The following is a 27773-nucleotide window of genomic DNA, read 5'->3' as shown; positions in this document are numbered from 1 at the left end:
ATTTCTGACCAAGAACTCCTCGATCACGGAGATCTCATCGTCATCCTCATCAGCAGACAAATTGGCTTCTAGCGGGAAACTGTCCAAACTACAGTCGTTTTCGGACGAAGGCATTTTGTCTACATCCAAAGAAGAAGTGCTCTTCATGTGAAATCTGGATATACCTGCAGAGACGACGGATGACGGCTTCATTTATTTTTTTGAAAGAACCATTTACAATAATGGCCAGTTAGAGTAAATGACTGACAATGAAAATCTACAGAGAACATATCCTCTCCATCTACAGAAAGGATCATATTGACCAGATCCATGAAACCGCTGATCATCGGTGGTGTGTAAACGCAATGTGACTAATAATGTAATGTCATCATATGGGCTCCTCAATCAGTTGCAGATATCTGAAGACCATGGTTGGACCAGGCACAGAAACCTCTCAGGTTGCCCCTTCTTTAGGATATTACTAGATCATGTAACATAATATACAATTGGGAGGTTCTCTAGTGGACTTGCAATACGTTCTCCAAATATATTCATCTCAAGAAAAGTAATAATATGCCTGTGTTACCTTTGGATGTAGGCAGAGGAGTGCTGGAAGTGGCAGCACCACCCAGGAATGAACCGGATTCTTCCATTCTTGGCCGTTTGCTGCTTCCCGGCTCCTCTTGCTCATCCTCCGAGCTCGGAGCTTCCTCTGACGGCTTGTTTTCAGGAGATGCTTCTTTGTCTTCGCCAACGCTTTGAGCAGGGGTCAAGTTAAGCTTGGACAACTTATCACTTTTTGCCTTTTCCTCCATAAACTGTTTCCGCAACTCGCTTTCCTCAACAAACACATGAGAAATGAACTTTGTTGTCCTCTGACGGCCTTCATCCTCCATGAAACCCTAGAACAGACAGCAAATATTGAATAAGGAAACATGGTTGTTTAGACACCTGTATCAGATGATTGTTCTGTGCCAAGGGTGGTAATCTGGGGCAATTCGTAAGCATTATAAGAGGGGGGAGTAAAAAATTTCCGCACTCCTGTTGTGGAATTTATTTTAAGAAGAAAGACATATGTAATTTTTTGACACAATCTCCCTGCCTTTCACTACATTCTGTCCATCTATAATCAGAATATGTTAGACTGAGCTGCGAGCCACCAAAGCACCGCTGTCTTCTTCTCCTCAACAGACGGGAACCGTTGTGTTGGTCACAACAGAATCAGCTCAATGTTGTCATCAGTCGTGGACGGGCATTCAGCTCCTTCTTCTGCATCACTGACACTGGTGAGATCTTCCCTGACACAACAATTTTTCCATTCTGTGGGCAAAGTCTTTAATAAATATCGGCACCAGACTCCCTCTCAGACCTAAAAAATGAATCACTGCCCGATGCTCTTTCTTTGTGTAAATCACAAAGTGGGGAAGCCATTGTTTCTCCCTGTCACAAATGAACTGACGTAATGGGCTCAAACCTGGACATCAATGACTGGGGGGCAGCGACCTTGTGCAGAAAGCGTTGGTAAGACTGGGCAGTTAAAAGAAATTTGAATACAACCGGAGTGCGGAATATTTTTGACTCAACCTCAGATCTTAGTTTATAAAGCAATATTACTTCCATGGTGCTGCACGTTAGGAGGGTTTACGTACAAAATACATTTTGAAAATATAGAGAACATACTAACAGTGACAGACCGGTACAGAGGGGCGAGGACCCTGCACTCAAGGGCTAAGAGTCTATGAGAATAGGGAAAAGAGACAGTAGGTCGGGGGTTTACAGAAGCTCCGGTGTTGATGAGGTGGTAGCGGGGTTACTGACGGCTGTTTGATGGTTTCCATTGTGGGAGACATTGGCAGTCCTTAGGCACTGAACTGCAGAGGATAGGGGATGCTCGAAGAAGTATTGGAGATGACTGGGTGATGAACATACGAGAGCAGAGCACAGAAAGAGGTCTTGTGAGGACAGGAGATTACGTGTGGGGAGATATCTGGAGAATAGTTTGGAGATGTATGGGAAAGAGATTATGGACTTGATATGAACCATTTAAAAAAAAAAGTAAAAAAAAAAAAAAAAAAAAAAAAGAGAAAACATGGAAATACTGATAAAGCAGAAAATAGCACCTGACCTTAATGAGCATGTGTCTCTCTAACAACCGGCACAACATTCGGGCCTCCAGCTTCCCGACATTCATTGCCATTTTGATTTCTCTTTGGGAAATTCCTTTTGTTCCTCGATTTTCAACTGCCAAAAAAACCCAGGCAAAATTAGAGTAGATTGTGAGGCGTCAAGAATAGGGACGAGCGGAGCAGTGGAAGTTCGGGTTCAGTTACCTGTCCCAAAATATGGTCCAAAGATCAGTTCGCGTACCAGAACTTGACCCTGAACCCCACTGAAAACAACAATACAATAATTTCTTTTTGCTCCCTGTGTTCAGAGTTTAGCACAAGACACTAAGAGTCCGGTACAAACCCCAAACTTTTAAAAGTGTTTTCCCTCGAACAAAAGTTATTTTTAATCACTAGATCTTCGAATAATAATAACTTCCGCAATTAGATATGTTTAAATAGAATGTTTCAGTGGAGAGACAGTCTATAAAAGTAACACTGCATTAAATGGCCCTTATCTCTGCAACTGTATGGCAGATTTAAAAGAAGAAAAAAAAGCAGAATGTTCAGATCACCGAGAATAAAAGAAACAACCGGGCCCTTCTGACATGACGTCAATTAGATTGTCTAGATAAAGCATTTCATTTGGAATTCTCCATACACATAAGTAAGTGAAATGCTGGTTTTACCATACTAAGGCTACTTTCACACTAGCGTTAACTGCAATACGTCACAAATGCGTCGTTTTGCCGAAAAAACGCATCCTGCAAAAGTGCTTGCAGGATGCGTTTTTTCTGCATTGACTAACATTAGCGACGCATTGACACACGTCGCAACCGTCGTACGACAGTTGCGCCGTGTTGTGGCGGACCGTCGGGAGCAAAAAACGTTACATGTAACGTTTTTTGCTCCCGACGGTCCGCTTTTTCCGACCGCGCATGCGCGGCCGGAACTCCGCCCCCACCTCCACGCACTTCCCCGCACCTCACAATGGGGCAGCGGATGCGCTGGAAAAATGCATCCGCTGCCCCCGTTGTGCGGCGGAGACAACGCTAGCGTCGGGGACCTCGGCCCGACGCACTGCGACGGACCGAGCCCGACGCTAGTGTGAAAGAAGCCTAAGTGAATAACAAAAGTGACTGGTAACGGTTAACTTCCAAGAAACAAAATGTCAAAAAGATTAACTTCTACCCCTATTTCTGTGAACGGCGAAGAGTCAACTGTGGCTATACACAGACCAGATAAAATAAAGACTCGAGGGACATGTTGTATTATGTAGCATTATGTTGGGGTACATGAAATATTACTTGGTACATTGTATATTTTTGTTTGTCATGTAAATAAATATTTAAAAAAAGACGACCATGGTTTAGTCTTTAGTGTTAATCAGGATATTATTGTATATATCTGATTCATGTCTCCATACTTATTGCTAGCACTTTATCCACATGCCGCCGCCCCCCCCCCCCCAAAAAAAAAAAAGGTCATGGGCATAATTTATCAAAGCGATCACAATAGAATTATGGCGTAAATCGCATTCAAGGGTTGCTACATTTTTGAGCAACGTGGAGCTGAGCAAGATTTTTGCGACTTTTGACACTTTGATTCCAGTTTGCCCCAGCTTCGCTAAAATAGGCAGAACTAATGTGGGATGGGGTGAGAAGCCACAGCTTGCCTAACTCATGGTGATGAAGCTGGGGCGCTCCTCACACCAGAAAGCTAAGATTTGTGGGAAGACGCACACCACTTGTCAGACGCTCCTGATGCATTAAGACCAGTGTGACCGCTGCCGGACCTGATGAATCGGGGTCCATGTTTTCAGGATTTCCTTAGTATTGATGGATCTGGTATCAAAGCATTAGAAATTGCCACATGTTGTATCACCTGTGAAATACTAAGGAAATCCTGAGAACATGATGTGCTGGGGGCCGTGAGGACTGGAGTTTGGGGGGCACTGCTTCAGATGCCAGCCGTGTAAACTGGTGATAACCCAGTTAGAAGGCCGCTGGTAGATCTTGCATCAGCAACTGTCTCAGTCTCAACACTAAGCTGCAAGTCAGCATCAGCAACTGTCTCAGAGCCTCACCACTAAGCTGCAAGTCAGCATCAGCTACTGTCTCAGTCTCAACACTAAGCTGCAAGTCAGCATCAGCTACTGTCTCAGAGTCTCATCACTAATCTGCAAGTCAGCATCAGCTACTGTCTCAGAGAGTCTCAACACTAAGCTGCAAGTCAGTATCAGCTACTGTCTTAGTCTCAACACTAAGCTGCAAGTCAGCATCAGCAACTGTCTCAGTCTCAACACTAAGCTGCAAGTCAGCATCAGCTACTGTCTCAGAGAGTCTCAACACTAAGCTGCAAGTCAGCATCAGCAACTGTCTCAGAGCCTCACCACTAAGCTGCAAGTCAGTATCAGCTACTGTCTCAGTCTCAACACTAAGCTGCAAGTCAGCATCAGCAACTGTCTCAGTCTCAACACTAAGCTGCAAGTCAGCATCAGCTACTGTCTCAGAGAGTCTCAACACTAAGCTGCAAGTCAGCATCAGCAACTGTCTCAGAGCCTCACCACTAAGCTGCAAGTCAGTATCAGCTACTGTCTCAGTCTCAACACTAAGCTGCAAGTCAGCATCAGCAACTGTCTCAGTCTCAACACTAAGCTGCAAGTCAGCATCAGCAACTGTCTCAGTCTCAACACTAAGCTGCAAGTCAGCATCAGCAACTGTCTCAGTCTCAACACTAAGCTGCAAGTCAGCATCAGCTACTGTCTCAGAGCCTCACCACTAAGCTGCAAGTCAGCATCAGCTACTGTCTCAGAGAGCCTCACCACTAAGCTGCAAGTCAGCATCAGCTACTGTCTCAGAGAGCCTCACCACTAAGCTGCAAGTCATCATCAGCAACTGTCTCAGTCTCAACACTAAGCTGCAAGTCAGCATCAGCAACTGTCTCAGAGAGCCTCATCACTAAGCTGCAAGTCAGCATCAGCTACTGTCTCAGAGCCTCACCACTAAGCTGCAAGTCAGCATCAGCTACTGTCTCAGAGAGTCTCAACACTAAGCTGCAAGTCAGCATCAGCAACTCTCTCAGAGTCTTAACACTAAGCTGCAAGTCAGCATCAGCAACTGTCTCAGAGAGTCTCAACACTAAGTTGCAAGTCAGCATCAGCAACTGTCTCAGAAAGTATCAACACTAAGCTACAAGTCAGCATCAGCAACTGTCTCAGAGAGTCTCAACACTAAGCTGCAAGGCAGCATCAGCTACTGTCTCAGAGCCTCACCACTAAGCTGCAAGTCAGCATCAGCTACTGTCTCAGAGTCAACACTAAGCTGCAAGTCAGCATCAGCAACTATCTCAGAGTCTTAACACTAAAATGTTCAGCATCAGCAACTGTCTCAGAAAGTCTCAACACTAAGCTGCAAGTCAGCATCAGCAACTCTCTCAGAGTCTTAACACTAAGCTGCAAGTCAGCATCAGCAACTGTCTCAGAGAGTCTCAACACTAAGCTGCAAGTCAGCATCAGCAACTGTCTCAGAAATTATCAACACTAAGCTACAAGTCAGCATCAGCAACTGTCTCAGAAAGTCTCAACAATAAGCTGTACCTCCGCTTTCTCATCAGCAGCAGTCTCAGAACGATCATCACTTGGCTGTAAACCTGCTAGTATCTTCAATAACAGCCTTGGAACATATTATCACTGATTTGTGGTCCACCTTTCCTTGTGTTATCAGCAGCTTCTGAAGGTATCATCAGAGTGACTGTGCTGTAACCCAGATGTCTCATTATTAGCAGGAGTCTCACAGTGTTCCCAGAACTTACCATCACTGATCTGTAACCCAGCTTTCCTACTGCTTGTGGCAATGCAGTTACAGTGACCAGCGGCAAAGCTGGAATATAGCTAAGAGCTTGTTACAATATGCTAATCAAATGCACAAACAATGGCGCCCCAAAATACAGTGGAGGATTTTAGGTACATGGGTGGAGCACAATGTAAAATATGAAAATAATTGTGCGCGGAGCACAGAATTTCTTTCAAAAAAGATAACCCATCAAATTGAGCAAGTAAAAGATTTAAAGACATTTCTTTTTTCTTCTGTATTAGTAGGTCATTGACAAAACCTGCATTATCTGATCGGAAGATACATGATTTGATCCAATAATCGACCATCAGCGGCGCAGAGCAATAGACCCCTCTCTAGTAGAATATCTGCCTATATTTGCCTTATTAGCGTTACTAAGTACAGGAGATACATACTGAGCTCATAGGTTTGGGTGAGCATATCCTTCTCATAAATGAGATCTACTGGCAAAGACGTTTTTATATCATCCTCGGCTTCAGGATCTTCATCTTTTTTCTTATACTCTTTGAGAAGCTTTATACATCGGATCATTATATCAGTACCTGGGCAACCAGAAAAAAAAACAAAACAATATTTCCTGCCTTGTTGCATTTTACACATTTGTTGGTAATAATGCTGGAGTTTTATTTTTTACACTTGTTCAGACACAGCAGAATATGGTAACGCAGCCAACCTCTCTTAGTCTTGAAGCGCTCGGCTTGTGGCTGAAGCTCCAGTAATGGTATGGAAAGTATCTGTATAATGCCAGCATTCCCCATACAATGATAAAGCCTCTTAAAGAGTCGCTCGGGCACACTCTGCAAATGAAGATGGCAAATAGAGACATTAATAAAAGTAATTAGTTAAAAGCACAAAATCAGCAGTGTAATAGTGTTTAATCCTGCAAAAACACACAGCACAGATGTTAGAAGGAGCGCTGATCTGCGGCTGGCCGGATCAATGGATGCCGACTTTCCTGGTAGCAGGGGAGAAGGATCAGCTTGGACCAGCAGAGCGACAATGCCGAGAGAGGGGACGTGGCCCAGAGAGGGGACGTGGCCCAAAGAAGGGGACGTGGCCCAAAGAAGGGGACGTGGCCCAGAGAGGAGACCTGGCCCAGAGAGGAGACCTGGCCCAGAGAGGAGACCTGGCCCAGAGAGGAGACCTGGCCCAGAGAGGAGACCTGGCCCAGAGAGGAGACCTGGCCCAGAGAGGAAACAAGGCCGAGAGAGGAAACAAGGCCGAGAGAGGAAACAAGGCCAACAGCAAGGAGACATCTGCATGGAAAGTATACAATTCATCTGTAGATTTTCAATATACATTACCAGTTCTTCTCGAAGGTTAACCAAAGTTTCTGTTTTATTAGGACATTCACTTAATATCTGGGAAACTCTCTCTGACAGCAAGTCATACTTATTTCTCCTAAAGATAAGGAAAGAAAAGCAAGGCAATGACTGGTGAAATCTGCTCAGAGCAGGGGTCCCAAACCTGAAACTTGGGAGCCATATGTGGCTCGTGGGCCCGTGATGGCAGCAGTTTGCCAGCTTGATGCAACCGCTATAGCCCTGCACAGAAGAGCAGCTCTGAATGGGGGTAAGACCCTGGAGCTTGGCATTCTGCCTTGGCATGATTTTAGCGGAAAAGCTTTAGTTGTCATTACACTGGTAATAGGGGCCCTGGGTGTCAGTGCTGTGAGTGGGGCAGGAGCTGGATGTGGTGAGTGTAGCTGCTCCATACACACCTCTAAGGGTAAGTTCCCACAGGGCGTTTTTGCTGCTTTTTTCCGCAGCAAAACCTGACCTTCTTGGCAGGAAAGAAGCTGCATCAAAAACGCAGGTTTAGGTGCATTTTTGGTGCGTTTTTTTTTCTATTTGCCCATGCTAATGTCCTTGAATTTTCAGCAGCAAATAATGATACCTGCGTTTTTTCAACACCCATTCAAGTCAATGGGTGAAAAACGCTGAAAAAACGCTGAAAGAAGTGACATGCTCTATGTCCAAAAAACGCAGCAAAGCACAAAATACTGATCACACAAAAAAACAATGTGTTTGCATAAGATTTCGGAAATCTCATAGGCATTGCTGGTACTGTAAAAAGCAGCTGAAAATTAGAATAAAAAAAAAACGCAGCAAAAAAACGCCCTGTGTGAACTTACCCTAAGACTGACACCTGGTGGCTCCTGGGAGGAATAAAGTTCATTTTCTCCCAGCTGCTCTTTCAGTACAGTGGCCGTTCAGCATTGGAACGCTATTACCCTGCAGGCTAACAGGGTTTGGGAACATAACAGCTATCTTTTAACTTAATTTTTGTTAGTAAGTGACAGGTCCTCTTTAGAGAGGTATTCCCAACTCATACATTTATGTGGCATCTAAAGAATATGCCCCTATATGTAAAACTAGATGGTGGCCCGATTCTAACGCATCGGGTATTCTAGAACATGTATTTATGTATGTATATAGCAGCCACATAGTATATAGCACAGGCCACGTAGTATATAGGATCCATGTAGTATATAGCAGACAAATACTACGTGGCCTGTGCTATATACTATGTGGCTGCTATATACATACATACATACATATTGTAGAATACCCGATGCGTTAATACAGGCCACGCAGTATATAACAGTGGCCACGCAGTATATAACACAGCCCAAACAGTATATAACACAGCCCACGTACTATATAACACAGCCCACGCAGTATATAGCAGCCACGCAGTATATAACACAGGCGACGTAGTATATAACACAGGCCACGCAGTATATAACACAGGGCACGTAGTATATAGCAGCCATGCAGTATATAACACAGCCCACGCAGTATATAACACTGCCCATGTAGTATATAACACAGGCCACGCAGTATATAACACAGGGCACGTAGTATATAGCAGCCATGCAGTATATAACACAGCCCACGCAGTATATAACACTGCCCATGTAGTATATAACACAGGCCACGCAGTATATAACACAGGGCACGTAGTATATAGCACAGCCCACACAGTATATAACATAGCCCACGCAGTATATAACACTGCCCACGTAGTATATAACACTGCCCATGTAGTATATAGCAGCCACGCAATACATAACACAGCCCATGTAGTATATAGCAGTCTGGGCACCATATTCCTGTTAAAAAAAATAATTAAAATAAAAAATAGTTATAATCTCACCCGCCGGGATCCAGCGAAGCTCTGGCGATGCGCGCCCGGCTGCCGCCATCTTCCATTCCCAGGATGCATTGCGAACTTACCCAGATGACTTATTGGTCTCGCGAGACCGCTAAGTCTTCTGGGTAATTTCACAATGCATCTCTGGGAAAGGAAGATGGCGGCAGGCGCGAGCACATCGTCGGACGACGGAAGGTGAGAATAGTAGGTTTTTTGTTTTTTTTATTATTTTTAACATTACATCTTTTTACTAGTGATGCTGCATAGGCAGCATCAATAGTAAAAAGTTGGGGACACACAGAGTTAATAGCAGCGGTAACGGAGTGCGTTACCTGCGGCATAACGCGGTCCGTTACCGCTGCCATTAACCCTGTGTGAGCGGTGACTGGAGGGAAGTATGGAGCGGGCGCCGGGCACTGACTGCAGGGGAGCAGGGAGGGACTAATCGGACTGTGCCTGTCGCTGATTGGTCGCGGCAGCCATGACAGGCAGCTGGCGAGACCAATCAGCAACGCGGGATTTCCGTTACGGAAGTTGCAGACAGAAAGATGGAAGTACCCCTTAGACAATTATATATATATATATATATATATATATATATATATATATATATATATATATATATATATATATATAGATAGATGTGTCCTCACCAATGGGACATGCATTTTACTTCGAGAACAGATCCTGAGAGCCGTCTTGGTCAGTAGAGAGGTGGTAGAAATTCCTATAGAAACTAATGAGTCCTGTGACCAAACTTGCACTTGTTCTGGAGATAAATGTAGGACACATTGGTGAATGAGTCTACCATACATTATTCAGATGACTACAGTAGAGTGAAAAAGTGTTGCCCCCTTCCTGATTTCTTATTCTGTTGCCTGTTTGTCACACTTAAATGTTTCAGATCACCACACAAATGTAAATATTAGACAAGGCTAACAAGGCTAGGTCTTTATTATTAAGGGAAAACAAATCCAAACCTACAGGGCCCGGTGTGAAAAAGTAATTGCCCCAATATTAAAACATAAATTAATTGAGAATTTATCACATCTTTGGAAAGCGGAGTGCAAATTCCCTAGCCACATGTATACCTGATTCCTGCCATACCTGTTCTGAATCAAGAAATCACTTAAACAGGACCTGCCTGACAAAGTGAACTAGACCAAAGAATCCTCAAAAGCTAGAGATTATGCCGTATTCCAAAGAAATTCTGGAACAAATGAGAAACAAAGTAATTGAGATCAGTCTGGAAAAGGTTACATAGCCATTTCTAAAGCTTTGAGACTCCAGAAAACCAAGTGAGAGCCATTATCCTCAAATAGTGAAAACAGAACAGTGATGAATCTCCTCCAGGAGTGGCTGGTCGACCAAAATTACCCCAAGAGCACAGCGACAACTCATCCAAGAGGTCACAAAAGAACCCACAAAAACATCCAAAGAACTGCAAGCCTCACTTGCCTCAGTTACAGTCAGTGTTCATGACTCAACCATAAGAGACAGGGCAAAAATGGCCTGCATGGCAGAGTTCCAAGACAAAAACTACTGATGAGCAATAAGACCATAAAGGTTTGTCTCAGTTTTGCCAGAAAACATTTTGATGATTTCCAAGGCTTTTGGGAGAATATTCTGTGGACCGACGAGTCAAAAGTTGAACTTTTTGGAAGGTGAATGTCCCATTACATCTGGCATAGAAATAACACAGCATTAAAATATGGTGGTGGTAGGGTGATGGTCTTGGGTTGTTTTGAAACTTCAGGACCTGGAAGACTCACTGTGGTAAATGGAACCATGAATTCTGCAGTCAACCAAAAAATCCTGAGGGAGAAAGTCCAGCCATCTGTTCATGACTAGAGTTGAGCGAATATGTTCAGGTTCCCTCTTATCCGGCAAGCTGTAGCACTTACCGTATAAGCTGCAGAGGGAACCGGCTTCCTGAATCGCGCCGGCTGATCAGCTGATCGGAGTCGCAGCTGCATGCGTCTCGGCTGTGTCACAGTACATGCATAGACAGCCTGTTTGTTGGGCTCTCCATGCATGTGCTGTGACATAGCCGAGACACATGCAGCTGCGGCGCCGATCAGCCGGAGCGATTCAGGAAGCCGGTTCCCTCTGCAGCTTATTCGGTAAGCACTATAGCTTGCTGAATAAGAGGAACCCGAACATATTTGATCAACTCTATTCGTGACCTCAAGCTGAAGCGCACTTGGGTTATGCAGTAGGAGTCGGACAATGACCGAAAACACACCAGCAAGTCCATCTCTGAATGGCTTAAGAAAAACAAAATTAAGATTTTGGAGTGAAATAGTTAAGTCCTGACCTTAATCCGATTGAGATGCTGTGGCAGGACCTTAAAAAGGCGGTTCATGCTCAGTAAACCCCCCCCAATATGGCTGAATTACAACAATTCTGCAAAGATGAGTGGGTAAAAATTCCCCCAGTGTTGTTCAAGACTCATTGCCAGTTATTGCAAACACTTGATTGTAGTTGTTGCTGCTAATGGTGGCCGAACCAGTTATTAGGTTTAGGGGGCAATCACTTTTTCACATAGGGCCCTGTAGTTTTGGATTTCTTTTTCCCTTAATTATAAAGATCTTCATTTTAAAAACTGTATTTTGTGATTACCATACTTGTGTTATCTTTGTCTAATATTTACATTTGTTTGGGGATCTGAAACATTTAGGCTATGTGCACACGTTCAGGATTTTTAGCGTTTTTTTGTCCGTTTTCCGCAGAAAAAAACTTAAAAAATCACTTATATAAGCATCCCATCATTTTTAATGCATTCCGCATTTTTTGTGCACATGCTTCCCATGCGGGAAGTATGCGGATCATGTGCGGTTGGTACCCAGGGTGGAGGAGAGGAGACTCTCCTCCAGGCCCTGGGAACCATATACTTGTAAAAAAAAAAAAGAATTGAAATAAAAAATCGTGATATTCTCACCTTACGGCGTCCCCCGCAGCCTTCCCGCTCCTCGCGATGCTCCCGTTCCCAGTAATGCCTTGCGACAATGACCTGTAATGATGTAGCGGTCTCGCGTGATGCTAAGTCATCTGGGGTCATTGCCGTGAGGCATTACTGGGAACGGGAGCATCACGAGGAGCGGGAAGGCTGCGTGTGGCGCCAGAAGGTGAGAATAGCAACATTTTTTTTTTATTATTTTTAACATTCTATCTTTTTACTATTGATGCTGCATAGGCAGCATCAATAGTAAAAAGTTGGTCAAACCAAGTGTGACCAACCTCTCAATCAGTTTTCCAAGCGATGCTACAGATTGCTTGGAAAACGCTAGCATTCTGCAAGCTAATTACGCTTGTAAAACGTTAGTGTTTAGCGGGAATCTGCATGCCAGGAGTTGCAGAATTTCTGCGGAAATTTCCGCGGAAATTCTGCAACGTGTGCACATAAGCCTAAGTGTGTCAAACAGGCAAAAGAATAGGAAATCAGGAAGGGGTTTACACAAGTGTATGCCCAAAATGTATGAGATAAGACAAGGTGTAAGCTGTGACCACCCGACGAGGGTCACTGGGGCATGTGCTGATCAGATTGCACTCGTGTTAGATGGGGATCTATATCTAGGTGGGCTATTTGCGTGGGGTCCAGCAGCTGAAAATCATGGTGACAAGCAGCTCACAGTGGAGATTTTGACTTTGATCCAAAGCCTAATGTAATATTGAAGCCCTTTTGTGCAGACGGCGCTCTGCCCCATGGGTCAAAACTGATGAAAACTTACCTGTCCACATGGAATCGCTTCAGCAGTAAGAGCAGTGAATGTTGCTGACTTCCACCTGTAAGCTTTATCACGTAGGTTTGCATCGTGATTAGGCCGTTCTTATCCAGCACACGTCTAAGGTAATGGATCTTCCCAGCATCCACTCTAAAATGAATAAAAGCCAAGTAAATCCCATCTATCTATGTATTCCGGCTCCAGTGGTTATGTAGAAGTAAGCATGGAAACCCATGGCGCTCATATCTACTGTCACACACAGGATTGGGGTCTTTGGAGACCCTACGGTAAATAACATAGGTGGGAAGAGAGTCACCTACTTGAATAAACCCTGCAGGTCCTTCTGAATTTCTCCTTGCCATCGTGATCTTCCAACTTTCTCGAGAATACAGTAAGAAGAGTCTGGGAGCTCTAATGAAGGATCCGCTTCCCATCCAATCAAAGTCCGATAGCGCAAGGTCTGAGATCCAACAATCACAAGCTTCTCTCCCCATCTGAAGGCATAAGAATGGGGGACATGTGTGAGGAAGATAAGGTATGGCCAAATATATAGTATAAATCCAATGGGTCATACGTACTCAGCAGCGGCTGCTTCTACCGCCGGGCAATCATTCACACGATGGTGACCAGGAGGCTGCGATCATGGCTTGGGTGGCAAATGCCGCCCGGTGAATGGCGAGTGAGTGTAGTCGCCCTCTTCTCTGTACTAGCAGTAAGAACCAAGGTGTGAGAAATGTGGGGGTTACAGTATCTAGCGTTACTGGGTGGGCTCATCTTGTGGTTCGTACTGTTATCAGGCAGAGACTGCTGTTGGCTGCCACTGTTGTATGGCCGAGGCTGCCATGGTCCCATGTAATATTGGGTGGCAGACAGAGGACAATGCTGCGAATCACTGGATCTAACGGAGGGACAGGGCTGGCTATTGGCTGTGAATTCAAAATAGAAAAGGGGCACAAAGAGCAGGGGCAGTAATGGAAGCATTCTCCGGGCTTCCACATGCCCCCAATGCACTGGCAGCCTCATTAGCATATACATGCCATCAGAACACAATCTCTAGGGCTGGAGTAATGCTTTGGGAACAGACAGGAACTTACAGTATATTTTTAAGTTTTGCCACAATCAAGTATTATAATGAAGGGAAAGTAAAGCTGATGCCACATTCCCTTTAAATATTACGTCTTTCACATCACTGAAAAGTCAGAGACATGTTCTCACCACCACTAACCAGGCACACAGGAGAAGACATGACTAATAGGAAGTCAGCTTTGTGACTCTTTAGTGTATGTGCACATTTCCCTGTTTAGGTCATGGATCAACTGTAGGTGAAAAAGTGTCTTAAAGGGAGTTTTAAACCTTTCAATTACTTTTAGTCTACAGCGCAGTGATATGTAAAACACACTGAGTTTTATTACCCTCCCCGAATCCAGCGCCTCTCCGCTGCTGCCCCAGCCTTTACTGATAAACTCCAATGCTGACATCTCATCGATGCGGGCTGGGACCACTGACGAGGGCTGGGACCACTGACGAGGGCTGGGACCACTGACGAGGGCTGGGACCATCGATGCAGGCTGAGCTCAGCAATTGACTGAAGCAGCTGATGTCACCGCTGCTGTCAATCAGCAAAGACTATGGCAGCTGCAGAGAGGCACTGAAGGAGCGTTACTTAATCTCCTTGATTCTAGGGCTGACCGCTCCGTGCGTAGAGAGCAGCAGCTGTAAACGCGCCCCCCGGCCCTAATGTTGAGCTTCTGTCAGTTAGTACCGGGTGTGGTTACAGATGCTGCTTTCTATACACAGAGCGGTGACTGAGCCTATGCCAGAGCCGCCCCATGACTATATGTACAATAAAGTTAATTTCTTCCTGGCAGTAGGGGTCTTGGTGCCAGAGCCGAGTAGGTTCAGAGCACTATTATCCTGCGGATTAACCCTATTTCTGCAGGTTAATAGAATTTTTTCCTGTGACAAGTTCCCTTTAGATGATATAACAGTCTTATGGATATATAAGGTGGTGTTTCAGTTAGAAACTACAACGACTCACCTGTCAATGGCAGCGTCACATGTGACAGACTGAGTCCGTAAAAGCTCAGTAACTAAAATCCGCTCATGAAAATACTGGCAGGAGCCCTGATTGCCACCTTTCTGGTCAGTCACAGGGTGAAATGGATAGGGGTCTTCAGGCAATCCTTCTACAACTCTGATGGTACCTAGATCAAATTCTTCTTCCTCATACCTGGAAAAAATCATGAAGAGGAAACATAACCACTAGAAATCCCTTCCTTGTAGTGGCACTGTTCACACTTACGGCGGATGACTGTAGCATGGCCGGAGTGATGACGACGACTGTAGACTGACCGGAGAAACGACTACAACGACTGTAGCCTGACCAAAGGGGCAATGACTGTATCCTGGCCAGAGGGAAGACGACTGTAGCCTGACCAAAGGGGTGCCGATGACTGTAGCATGGCCGGAGTGACGACGACCGTAGACTGATCGGAGGAACGAAGACAACGACTGTAGCCTGACCAAAGGGGCAATGACTGTATCCTGGCCAGAGGGAAGACGACTGTAGCCTGACCAAAGGGGTGCTGACGACTGTAGCATGGCCGGAGTGACGACGACCGTAGACTGATCGGAGGAACGACGACAACGACTGTAGCCTGACTGAAGAGGCGGCGACAACGACGACTGTAGCCTGACCAAAGGAGCGATGACTGTAGCCTGACCGGAGGGGCAACAACGACTGTAGCATGGCCAGAGTGACGACAATGACTGTAGACTGATCGGAGGGACGATGACAAAGACTGCAGCCTGAGCACAGCGACAACAGTAGCCTGACTGGAGGGGTGACAACAACTGTAGCATGGCCGGTGTGATGACGACTATAGACTGATCGGAGGGACGACGACTATAGCCTGACAGGAGGGGCGATGACGACTGTACCATGGCCAGAGTGACGATGACAACGACTGTAGACTGACCAAAGGGGCGATGACTGTAGCCTGACCGGAGGGACAACGATTATAGCCTGTCCAGAGGGACAACCACTATAGCCTGTCTGGAGGGGCGACAACAACTGTAGCATGGCCAGAGTGAGAACGACAACTGTAGACTGATTGGAGGGACAATGACTGTAGCCTGACCAAAGGAGCGACGACTGTAGCCTGACCGGAGGGGCAATGACAACTGTAGCCTGTCCAGAAGGGCGAAAACGACTGTAGACTGATAGGAGGGACAACAATAATGACTGTAGCCTGACTGGTGGGGCGACGACAACTGTAGACTAACTGGAGCGGAAATGACAACTGTAGCCTAACCGGAGTGATGACGACAACAACTGTAGCCTGACCGGTGGGAGGTGACTGTGACCTGACCGGTGGGAGGTGACTGTGACCTGACCGGAGTAACGACAACTGTAGTCTGACCGGAGTGACGACGACAACTGTAGTCTGACCGGAGGAGCGACGATGACGACTGCAGTGTGACAGGTACTGACCTGTTGCTTATCACTAGAGGGCGTCGCTCTGTGGGCAGCACGTAGAAGTGCAGCTCAGGACGACACACCAGTGATCTCCATATAAACTGCTTAGTGGCAGCATCAAGTACAAGAGGGAAAGGAGGAACCCGACCCTGAAGCCGCAGCCACAGGGCCGGCACAGTGATGCCGTCCAGTCCTTCCAGGGCCACCTCATCCAGGACCGCCTCCAGCACCTCCATGTCACGGTCCCGCGGTCTGCACCCAGGGATCACCTCTCATCGGAACACAACTGAGAGCAGCGTTACAGTTCCGTCAGCAGAGGCCGCTGTGCTCATCTATTATTGTCTGTACAGCAGGAGCCATGTTGTCGGGGACACTACTGTACTGACAACTAGAGGAAGGCTCCGAAATCATGGCCGGTGACGCGGTGGGAGCTCCCGGAAGCACAGACACGTGTAACCTACGTCTCACAGACTAGTGTCAGCGAGCTCAGAGATTGGATCCGACGTCCTGCTCCTAAATGCTCAGCTACGATTGGCTGTTGTAAAGAAAACAAGATCGTGATTGGCTGGTGTGCTAAGGCCCTTGGGATAGACTTCTTTAATTGGCTGCTGCAAGTGACCGTCTGCTATTGGTTGTTTGCAACTAGGTAACCGGAGAAAACATTTGAGCGCAGATAAATCTGTTGTGTTTTCATGATCGACGGCGGCGCCTCGTCCGGTCTGTATGATGCACAGTAAGTGGTGGGCGCACGTGTAACAACGGAGCTGAGGAGAAGTAGAGAGAGAGCATTGCTGGGGCCGGGCGGGACTGACACCGGGATCTGCCCCAACTGACGGGACACACCGGCATCATCACTATGCAGACTGTAAAGCCCCCTGTACAGGCCCCTTATAGACTCTGCTGGATGGAGCTGTGCACAGTCCGTGTACTGGTGGCCCACAGTGCAGAAAGCTTCTGATGAGTTGTGTGAATTGTCCTCCATCTTGTATCTGCGACCTGTCAGTGACTGTGTGTCCACCCAGGGGCTGGTTACAGTGTGTGCCTGCAGGTGTCGCTGTGTGTACTCCAGGGGCTGGTTACAGAGTGTGCCTGCAGGTGTCGCTGTGTGTACACCCCGGGGCTGGTTACAGTGTGCGCCTGCAGGTGTCGCTGTGTGTACTCCCAGGGGCTGGTTACAGTGTGTGCCTGCAGGAGTGGCTGTGTGTACTCCCAGGGGCTGGTTACAGTGTGCGCCTGCAGGTGTCGCTGTGTGTACACCCCGGGGCTGGTTACAGTGTGTGCCTGCAGGTGTCGCTGTGTGTACTCCAGGGGCTGGTTACAGTGTGTGCCTGCAGGTGTCGCTGTGTGTACTCCCAGGGGCTGGTTACAGTGTGTGCCTGCAGGTGTCGCTGTGTGTACTCCAGGGGCTGGTTACAGTGTGTGCCTGCAGGTGTCGCTGTGTGTCCACCCAGGGGCTGGTTACAGAGTGTGCCTGCAGGTGTCGCTGTGTGTACACCCAGGGCTGGTTACAGTGTGTGCCTGCAGGTGTCGCTGTGTGTACACCCCGGGCCTGGTTACAGTGTGTGCCTGCAGGTGTCGCTGTGTGTACTCCAGGGGCTGGTTACAGTGTGTGCCTGCAGGTGTCACTGTGTGTACTCCCAGGGGCTGGTTACAGTGTGTGCCTGCAGGTGTCGCTGTGTGTACTCCAGGGGCTGGTTACAGTGTGTGCCTGCAGGTGTCGCTGTGTGTCCACCCAGGGGCTGGTTACAGTGTGTGCCTGCAGGTGTCGCTGTGTGTACTCCAGGGGCTGGTTACAGTGTGTGCCTGCAGGTGTCGCTGTGTGTCCACCCAGGGCTGGTTACAGTGTGTGCCTGCAGGTGTCGCTGTGTGTACACCCAGGGGCTGGTTACAGTGTGTGCCTGCAGGTGTCGCTGTGTGTACTCCCAGGGGCTGGTTACAGTGTGTGCCTGCAGGTGTCGCTGTGTGTACTCCCAGGGGCTGGTTACAGTGTGTGCCTGCAGGTGTCGCTGTGTGTACTCCCAGGGGCTGGTTACAGTGTGTGCCTGCAGGTGTCGCTGTGTGTACACCCAGGGGCTGGTTACAGTGTGCGCCTGCAGGTGTCGCTGTGTGTACACCCAGGGCCTGGTTACAGTGTGTGCCTGCAGGTGTCGCTGTGTGTACACCCAGGGGCTGGTTACAGTGTGTGCCTGCAGGTGTCGCTGTGTGTACACCCCGGGGCTGGTTACAGTGTGTGCCTGCAGGTGTCGCTGTGTGTACACCCCGGGGCTGGTTACAGTGTGCGCCTGCAGGTGTCGCTGTGTGTACACCCAGGGGCTGGTTACAGTGTGTGCCTGCAGGTGTCGCTGTGTGTACTCCAGGGGCTGGTTACAGTGTGTGCCTGCAGGTGTCGCTGTGTGTACACCCAGGGGCTGGTTACAGTGTGTGCCTGCAGGTGTCGCTGTGTGTACTCCCAGGGGCTGGTTACAGTGTGTGCCTGCAGGTGTCGCTGTGTGTACTCCCAGGGGCTGGTTACAGTGTGTGCCTGCAGGTGTCGCTGTGTGTACACCCAGGGGCTGGTTACAGTGTGCGCCTGCAGGTGTCGCTGTGTGTACACCCAGGGCCTGGTTACAGTGTGCGCCTGCAGGTGTCGCTGTGTGTACACCCCGGGGCTGGTTACAGTGTGTGCCTGCAGGTGTCGCTGTGTGTACACCCCGGGGCTGGTTACAGTGTGCGCCTGCAGGTGTCGCTGTGTGTACACCCAGGGGCTGGTTAGTGTGTGCCTGCAGGTGTCGCTGTGTGTACACCCCGGGGCTGGTTACAGTGTGTGCCTGCAGGTGTCGCTGTGTGTACACCCCGGGGCTGGTTACAGTGTGCGCCTGCAGGTGTCGCTGTGTGTACACCCAGGGGCTGGTTACAGTGTGTGCCTGCAGGTGTCGCTGTGTGTCCACCCAGGGGCTGGTTACAGTGTGTGCCTGCAGGTGTCGCTGTGTGTACTCCAGGGGCTGGTTACAGTGTGTGCCTGCAGGTGTCGCTGTGTGTACACCCAGGGGCTGGTTACAGTGTGTGCCTGCAGGTGTCGCTGTGTGTACTCCAGGGGCTGGTTACAGTGTGTGCCTGCAGGTGTCGCTGTGTGTACTCCCAGGGGCTGGTTACAGTGTGTGCCTGCAGGTGTCGCTGTGTGTACATCCTGGGGCTGGTTACAGTGTGTGCCTGCAGGTGTCGCTGTGTGTACTCCCAGGGGCTGGTTACAGTGTGTGCCTGCAGGTGTCGCTGTGTGTACTCCCAGGGGCTGGTTACAGTGTGTGCCTGCAGGTGTCGCTGTGTGTACTCCCAGGGGCTGGTTACAGTGTGTGCCTGCAGGTGTCGCTGTGTGTACTCCCAGGGGCTGGTTACAGAGTGTGCCTGCAGGTGTCGCTGTGTGTACACCCAGGGGCTGGTTACAGTGTGTGCCTGCAGGTGTCGCTGTGTGTACTCCCAGGGGCTGGTTACAGTGTGTGCCTGCAGGTGTCGCTGTGTGTACTCCCAGGGGCTGGTTACAGTGTGTGCCTGCAGGTGTCGCTGTGTGTACTCCCAGGGGCTGGTTACAGTGTGTGCCTGCAGGTGTCGCTGTGTGTACACCCAGGGCTGGTTACAGTGTGTGCCTGCAGGTGTCGCTGTGTGTACACCCAGGGGCTGGTTGCAGTGTGTGCCTGCAGGTGTCGCTGTGTGTACTCCCAGGGGCTGGTTGCAGTGTGCGCCTGCAGGTGTCGCTGTGTGTACACCCAGGGGCTGGTTACAGTGTGTGCCTGCAGGTGTCGCTGTGTGTACACCCAGGGGCTGGTTACAGTGTGTGCCTGCAGGTGTCGCTGTGTGTACTCCCAGGGGCTGGTTACAGTGTGCGCCTGCAGGTGTCGCTGTGTGTACACCCAGGGGCTGGTTACAGTGTGCGCCTGCAGGTGTCGCTGTGTGTCCACCCAGGGGCTGGTTACAGTGTGTGCCTGCAGGTGTCGCTGTGTGTACACCCAGGGGCTGATTGCAGTGTGTGCCTGCAGGCTTGAGAGGACAGGAACTGTGGCCAGGATGGGCGCACACAGAAATACGGTGCACATGCAGGGAAGTGCGACTTTTCTCGTAAGCCTGGACAACCCCCTTAAAGTGTGCCAAGTTTGGGCCAGTCTCTCTACCATCCCTCTTCTCTGAACCATCATTCAAGAATGCACTGTCCCCGGCAAATAGTTAGCCGGGCGGCAGACAGCAGGGCTCTCTTGAAGTTAAATGTAGAGACCACCCCTTTAAGACATTATGAAGAAGATGACATGACGTTTGTATGCTGATGACTAGGACGGGTCCCAGAGGGTAGACACTTACCAATCAGACATTTATGCCGTAATCTTTGTATGTGCCATTGGCAAAGTAGGTATTTAACCCACCAAAGATCCACCAGCTTTCCGAGTCCCTTCCACCAGCCCTGTATTGAATGACTTATTCCCTAAGACATACACTATATTTTAGGAAAATACCAATGTAATTCTCGTTATCCCTTTTACTAGTTTTTGGCTTTTTACAGAAATTAAACATAAAGTAGAAAAAACAAACAAATAGTACATTGTTAAAATATATTTAAAAAAATATATTTATCACATTTTTTTTGTTGTTGCTTTTTTATGTAACCATTTAATTACCCTTGCACTAAACCTAAACCCTAATCTTAGCCCTGGATTTAGTTACAGTTAGAAAAAGTATGTCCATGGTAAAATAATAGTGTGTGTGTGTGTGTGGTGTGGTGTGTTGTTGTTGTGTGGTTTTTTTTTTTGTTTTTTTTTAAATTATTTAGTTTCTCTCCCAGCAGATTCCTGTGCACATGATTACATACGGCATTGCTCAGCCTCTCCTTGTGGCAGCTGCTGATTCAGAGCGCAGCAGTCGAGATGAGTTTATCATAGGTTCCTCTGCTCTGTGTAGGCAGCAGCCAAGTTGACAAAGCTCACTTCATTATTCTGAGAGCTTAGTTCTCTTATTTGCAGAGCGCAGCAGCCAGTGACACACTCCTCTCTACTGCTGCGCTCTGTATACGAATCGGCAGCAGCAATAGAGTTGCCGCTGACTGCTTTCCTCTCTAAGCTCGTTGGCACAGTCCTAGAAGAATTGTGGCTTGCCGCTGGATGAATTGCCAGTCTGGATGAGGCTGTGGGGAGTTTAGCCTCTGCTCCCCCATAGAATTTGGCTCCTGTGGCCCCACACCCCGATGTCCCATTGTATGCCATAACTCTCCGAATACCCTTGTATAGAACAGTGAGTCGCCCCTGACGGTTGCAGTTTTATATCTAGGTCTTGACTCCTGGGTCTGCTTTTACAAGATGTCCAACACGAGCTTGACTACCAGATGTTGTGTTTTTTGTCTAATATCTTTGTGCTATAATTGCAGGTAAATCCATGGGAAATGATAGAAGAAAACAATGCAGATCTAAGCCAAGCAGTGTGGTAAGTGCTCATCCTCACTAGTCTCTGGGCTGCGTTCTTTGGAGCAGATTGATGTGTCGGTCGGTGGGATAAGGTCCTCTCTAGAACATTATTCCTGTAAATCCCTGGGGCTGAGTCAGTGATTGGTCCTATAGTCTGATTATCAGCTGTCTGCATCCAAAGTGCCAAAGTTTTAGGTGGGTGTGGAAAAAATCTGGCAAAGTATGCTTTCAAACATAGAAGTGTTAGTTTGTATTTTGTTTATTGATAAAAATAAAGTGACTGAAGAGCAATCAAATTAAAAAACAATATGTGGTGACCTTTCACTTCCACAAAGAATCATTTCCTCTACTTACACTTGAACACAGTTTTTTAAGTATTTTGGCAGTGAGGTTTTTCCAAACATTTTGTAGGACTAACCACTGATCTTCTGTGCATGTAGGCTTGCACAAACCCTTCTGTCACTTGTAATCCCAGACAGACTGGGTGATGTAGAGATCAGGGTACTGTGGGGGCCGTATCATCTCTTCCAGGACCCCTTGTTATAGAACTATCTCCAAAGTAAAGAATATGATATTCACTGTATGTTTGGAGTTGTTGACCTGCTGCAGAATAAAGTATAGCTAATTAGACGTCTCCCTGATGTTGTTGTATGATAGATACGGGTCTACCTAGAAGAATTGATGTTTTGAAGACAATGGGCAGTCACACTTAATATTGATTCATTTTTTTTCTTTTTCTTTTGTTCATTCACTTTACATTTTAAGTGATAAAAATAAAATATTAACATTTCTATTTTGTTAATCATTCTTGCTTTGCAGTATCTTGCACACCCTCCTCTGGCTCTTTTTGCATTAGTTATGCAACGGATCTGTTTTTAATATTGTGTGTCCAGAAAAACGAAACCGACAAACACAATGTCAAACCTCAAGTGTGAACATAGCCTAAAAAATGTCAACCGTCTGTAAGAAAGTCTCCTGCTATCTTATAGGTAGAGGCATCAGACAAGGCCCGTCCTCTGGGTGTGTCATCCTATAGGTGGAGGCATCAAACATGGCCCGTCCTCTGGGTGTGTCATCCTATTGGGGAGGCATCAGTCTTGGCCTTTCCTTTGGGTGTGTCATCCTATTGGTGGAGGCATCAGACATGGCCCGTCCTCTGGGTGTGTCCTCCTATAGGTGGAGGCATCAGACATGGCCCGTCCTCTGGGTGTGTCATCCTATAGGTGGAGGCATCAGACATGGCCCGTCCTCTGGATTTCAACCTATTGATGGAGGCATCAGACATGGCCCGTCCTCTGGATTTCAACCTATTGATGGAGGCATCAGACATGGCCTGACCTCTGGGTGTTACAATCAGACCTATGATTAGGTAGTAGACCAAGCACTCAAAGGCAATGAGCTCCAGTGTCAACTGTGTAAACTCCATCAGCCATAAGGACGTCATTTTCTGTCTTGATGTCTCGGCTTTCATTAATCTTTTTTTTTTTTTCTGCAGAATGAACCAGCTAATCAAAAAGATTTTGATGAGAAACACGATGAATATTTAATTTATCTGCAACAAAAAAATAGGTGAGAACACATATGACCAAATGTGTAGGTGTCACGCTCACGCCCTGACTGATGGGCGTGAGCCAAGGGGGGTTTGTGGCCCCAATGTGCCACGAACCAGACTACCCTGGAAGGGGCATGACTATGACAGCTGCCTTGGTCTTCACTGGAGTCTCTGATGGTGAGGTGAGGCTTGTGCGGCAGGCAGCTGCCAGGTGCTACTCCAGGGTGGTGTCTGGCTGTGGCTGCTGATCCCACTTGGGAAACAGGAACACCAGGACAGGTGCGGGCATCAGGCAGGACTAGCAGATGTGCACGGATGAAACTCAGACGAGTAGGCTGGCACGGTACCTCACAAAATGAATCCTCTGTGATCCCCTGCTGTAATGTCAGTATTGTCTTTTGCTTCCTCCCCTGCCCAGGAGATGTGGTATGCTCCGTACACGGTCAGACACAGACCATTTTTAAAATGGACTTTTGGTGGGAAACCCCTTTAATGTGACCGGCTTCCTCTGCCTGTAGACACGTCACTCCTCTGCCGCCGGGATCAGCCCAATGATTCACTGCGCCTGCGCGGAATTCGCGCAAGCGCAGTAAATCAGACCACCGCCATCTTTGTACAGACAGATAGCGGTGGTCACATTAAAACTGCGCATGCCCTCCTCCTGTACAAAGATGGCGGCAGTCAGTGACTCATTCGGCTGATCCCGGGGGCGGCGTGTTCACGACGTTGCTCTGGTGGTACCGCGCAAGAGGCTGAGTGTGTGAGTGTGTGGTGCGACGGTGTTCTGCTCATGGTACCGCTCAATAGGTTGATACCAGCAGCAGTTTCCATATTGAGACACCCATCACTTGGCGGTCGGTGAACTTCCTCTGCTTGTAAGTAAATAAAAAAAATAAATATATATATATATATATATATATATATATACTGTATGTGTGTGTGTGTGTGTGTGTGTGTGTGTATATATATATATATATATATATATATATATATATATATATATACACAATCTATATCCCGTTTCTACCAGGCGGTGAGATGCAGGAGAAAAAGATAAGCAAAGCCAGATTCAGGAGAATAGAAACTTTTACATTAGGTAAAAAATACAGATTTATGGCAAGTAAATTAGAAGATGTTGAAAGACCTTAAAAATGTCCTTTTTTCACTGGGGTTTTTATGCTGTAAGAAGAGCTTATCTGCTACAGCTGGTAAAATAAGGATTGCACACGTAACCAATTTTCTAAGTAAATATATTTCTAAACGTGCTATTGATACGAAATTCTCACCAGATGTTTGGAACAACCCATCTAATCACTCCAGAATTGATGTGCATGGGAGAGGGGTAGTATTACAATGACGGCAGGAATTTCTTCGAGGCACTGCATGACCCAGGTTCTGGAAGAAATCATTAGCATAAGGAAATAAAATACGATTTCTCAGCAACAAGACCGTTAATATGAGGCATACAGGTAGGACTACATTTCTATTACCTGTATGCTCTGTAGTGCAGTGTGGTTGGTGCAGTGCAACAGATAGGCAGGGACCACAGAAAGTTCAGCATAAACAGTATCTTTATTTTCAGACTCGCAGAACAAGAGTGATATCCTCCGGATGGCAGCCAGGTTTCCACAAATATAGTCCGTGTTCAGAACCCATTGCTGTGGACAGTGGCACCCCCCTGTCTCCTTAAAGCCACCTTAAAGTCCCTGGCTCTGTGTTAGCTCCACACAGACCTGGTTTGCATAGAGCCTCCTGCTCTGCAGCTTGCAAACTCCAAACTGACACACCCAAGACAAAACAGACTTTAAATGGAAAGGCATCCATACAACCACTTCCAAAACCAGGATTGGAGAGAAAGGTTCGCCCCACTAACCTGAAAATCCATTTAAAAATAAAAGCCCTGGACTAGTGATGAGCGAATATACTCGTTGCTCAGGTTTTCCCGAGCACGCTCAGGTGATCTCCCAAGTATTTGTAAGGCTATGTTCACACTTTGCGGTTTTTGCTGCGGATCCACAGCGGATTTGCAGCTGCGGATCGTCAGCCATTTTCCATGCAGGGTACAGTACAATGTTACCCTATGGAAAACAAAAACCGCTGTGCCCACTTTGCGTTTTTCCGCTTGAAAATCAGCGCGGATTTTCTGCGGAAAAAAAGAAGTAGCATGTCAATTCTTTCTGCGGATTCAGCAGCGGTTTTCCACCTGCACCAATAGGAAAGTGCAGTTGGAAACCCGCAGTAGAAACCGCACAAAAAACCGCAGTGAAAACCACCGCGGTTTTGCACTGCGGTTTTTACAAATCCGCAGCTGAAAAATCCGCAGCAAAAAAAGGATAGTGTGAACAAGCCCTTAGTGTTCGGAGATTTAGTTTTCCTCACCTCAGCTGAATGATTTACGGGTGCTAGACAGGCTGAACACGTGGGAATTCCCTAGCAACCAGGCAACCCCCACATGAACTCAGGCTGGCTAGCAGCCGTAAATCATTCAGCTGAGGTGACAAAAACTAAATCTCCAAACACTTACAAATACTTGGAGATCACCTGAGCGTGCCCGGGGGAAAACCCAAGCAACGAGTATACTCGCTCATCACTACCCTTGACGGGTTTTCCTAAAAATATGACTTCGACCCAATCCACTCTTTCTTTTATTTTCCATTGTGATTCACGGGCGTTCTGCATCCTGGGGGACACATATCGACCCTCTCATATGATCCCACTCACTGCCTCACAGCCCATATTAATGGGTCATATACGTCGTGACACCAGCTGAAATCTATCAGTGATTAGAAAGCAGTCCTGCCACTTAGGGCTTGTTTCCACTTGCGAGAAACACGTCCGTGTCTCGCATGTGGAAACCAAGCTCTGGCGCCGGCACTCCAGAGCGGAGCGTGCGGCCGCATAGGAACACATGGAGCTGCACGCTCCGCTCCCAAGTGCCGGCTCCACAGCTTGGTTTCCACATGCGAGACACGGACGTGTTTCTCGCAAATGGAAACAAGCCCTTAGTGAAAAATATTAGCTGGTTCACCTGATGGCCTTGGTATCTCATTACCAAGGTGCCACACATTTAACACCTCATGATTGGCAAAACCAGAAAGCTATCTCAAGACCTTTGCAACCTTATTGTTGCAAAACATATATATATGGAATTGGCTACAGAAGAATTTCAAAACTTCTGAAGGTTCCAGTGAGCACTGTTGGGGTCCTAATCCAGTAGTGGAAATAACATAATTTCACCATAAACTGGCCATGACCAGGTGCTTCCTGCAAGATTACAGACAAGGGAGTGAAAAAAATAATTATCAGAAGAGTTGTCCAAGAGCCTTACTTAGAAAATTGGTGACATGTTCAATACTTATTTCACCCACTGTATGTCCCTAGTAGTAAATTTTGTACTAAGCAATCTGATCCTGTTTGTTTTAATGAATGAAGAATATGATGGTTCAGAGTCCGCGCTGCCAAGGTTCAAAGATGCGATCACACACGAAGGTGAAGCATGAATGCGGTTTATTGTCAATCCGTTTCAACGTTTCCAAACCTCTTCATCAGGACCAAACCACAACGATGATCATTGTGGTTTGCAAACCTTGAAATGTGCTAACCACAAACCGCATTCATGCTTTACCTTCGCGTGTGATCATAACCTTGAACCTTGAACAGCGCGGACTTTGAACCACCATATTCCTCATTCATTGCAACTTTCCTCCTTGGTGTTCCTGCTGCAGCCTTTACATTCTTCTATAGGGTGTGACTGTCGCACCCTATCAGCTGAGCTGACCTATAATATTTACATCAATTGGTCATCAGATAAGATCCTATTCTTTTTTTTTTTTTTGTCTCTCCAGTTTTAACTTTGATTTATTTTGTTTGTTTGGACAGATGTATGACTTATGATCGTTCATAATCCTTACAAATATTAATTGGGCTTGTTGGATTTTTGTTTGGTTGATGAGAAGCACTGGCGGCAGCATCATAGGTTGAAAAAATCCAATTTTGACCATTATAAATGTGAGATATGTTTAGACCATCAACTTCCTTCTGCCCATTTTTATCTAATATGCACAGGGGCCTTAAGTGACCAGAGCTCAGATTGTGGTTTAGTTGATTGTGATGCTGATGTGTTACATATACTGTAGACTAGAGTCTTATTGTGAAATCCACAGAATATCTGTGCCAATCCCTGACAACGCTGCGCGCCACGCGTGGGCCCTCCCGCTGCGCGCCACGCGTGGTCTACGGCTGCAGCAGATGCATGTCACATATGTAGTTATTTCTGCAGATTTGCAGCACAGTCTGCATTGGAAATTGTCTTCTGCACTTAGACGTTATCTTTCTTTATAAGGTATTTTACAATATAAATTCCAGTACATACTTTCTAACATCCCGGCTGTAAACAATAAGTGATTTCTTTTTATTTTTTTCTGGGGGTTAGGTCCTCAGTCACTCATATAGCTGGTTTTCTCTCCTCCTTTTCTCCGGTGCTTCAGGATGTGAGTGCAGCACT

General features: G+C 47.1%; 2 protein-coding genes across 6 annotated transcripts in view; one reads left to right on the top strand and one right to left on the bottom strand.

The window, feature by feature from the left end:
- The window catches only part of GTF3C1 (general transcription factor IIIC subunit 1), an 82497-nt gene extending 65712 nt beyond the window's left edge, over positions 1-16785 (bottom strand). Inside the window, exons 1-10 of one of the 2 annotated variants that reach the window (XM_077275291.1) lie at positions 16313-16785; positions 14858-15049; positions 13140-13313; positions 12826-12969; positions 7243-7339; positions 6612-6735; positions 6334-6480; positions 2105-2220; positions 566-881; positions 10-164 (exon numbers count right to left, since the gene is read on the bottom strand). In XM_077275291.1, the coding sequence (XP_077131406.1) occupies positions 10-164; positions 566-881; positions 2105-2220; positions 6334-6480; positions 6612-6735; positions 7243-7339; positions 12826-12969; positions 13140-13313; positions 14858-15049; positions 16313-16533 (1686 nt within the window). In that variant the 5' untranslated portion in view covers positions 16534-16785. Of the gene's footprint in view, positions 1-9; positions 165-565; positions 882-2104; positions 2221-6333; positions 6481-6611; positions 6736-7242; positions 7340-12825; positions 12970-13139; positions 13314-14857; positions 15050-15121; positions 15783-16312 lie in introns of those variants that run through there. The other variant, XM_077275289.1, reaches the window with a different exon arrangement.
- The window catches only part of KATNIP (katanin interacting protein), a 264435-nt gene continuing 252861 nt past the window's right edge, over positions 16200-27773 (top strand). For 2 of the 4 annotated variants that reach the window (XM_077275293.1, XM_077275292.1), the window contains exons 1-3: positions 16906-17030; positions 21681-21736; positions 23213-23286. In XM_077275293.1, coding sequence (XP_077131408.1) covers positions 17021-17030; positions 21681-21736; positions 23213-23286 — 140 coding nt within the window. In that variant the 5' untranslated portion in view covers positions 16906-17020. Of the gene's footprint in view, positions 16305-16887; positions 17031-21680; positions 21737-23212; positions 23287-27773 lie in introns of those variants that run through there. The other 2 variants (XM_077275294.1, XM_077275295.1) reach the window with 2 other exon arrangements.

The sequence above is a fragment of the Ranitomeya variabilis genome, chromosome 7 (assembly GCF_051348905.1).
Source record: "Ranitomeya variabilis isolate aRanVar5 chromosome 7, aRanVar5.hap1, whole genome shotgun sequence".
NCBI classification, from domain to species: domain Eukaryota; kingdom Metazoa; phylum Chordata; class Amphibia; order Anura; family Dendrobatidae; genus Ranitomeya; species Ranitomeya variabilis.
Note: the sequence above shows the minus strand (reverse complement) of the source record. Positions and strands in the feature narration are given on the sequence as shown.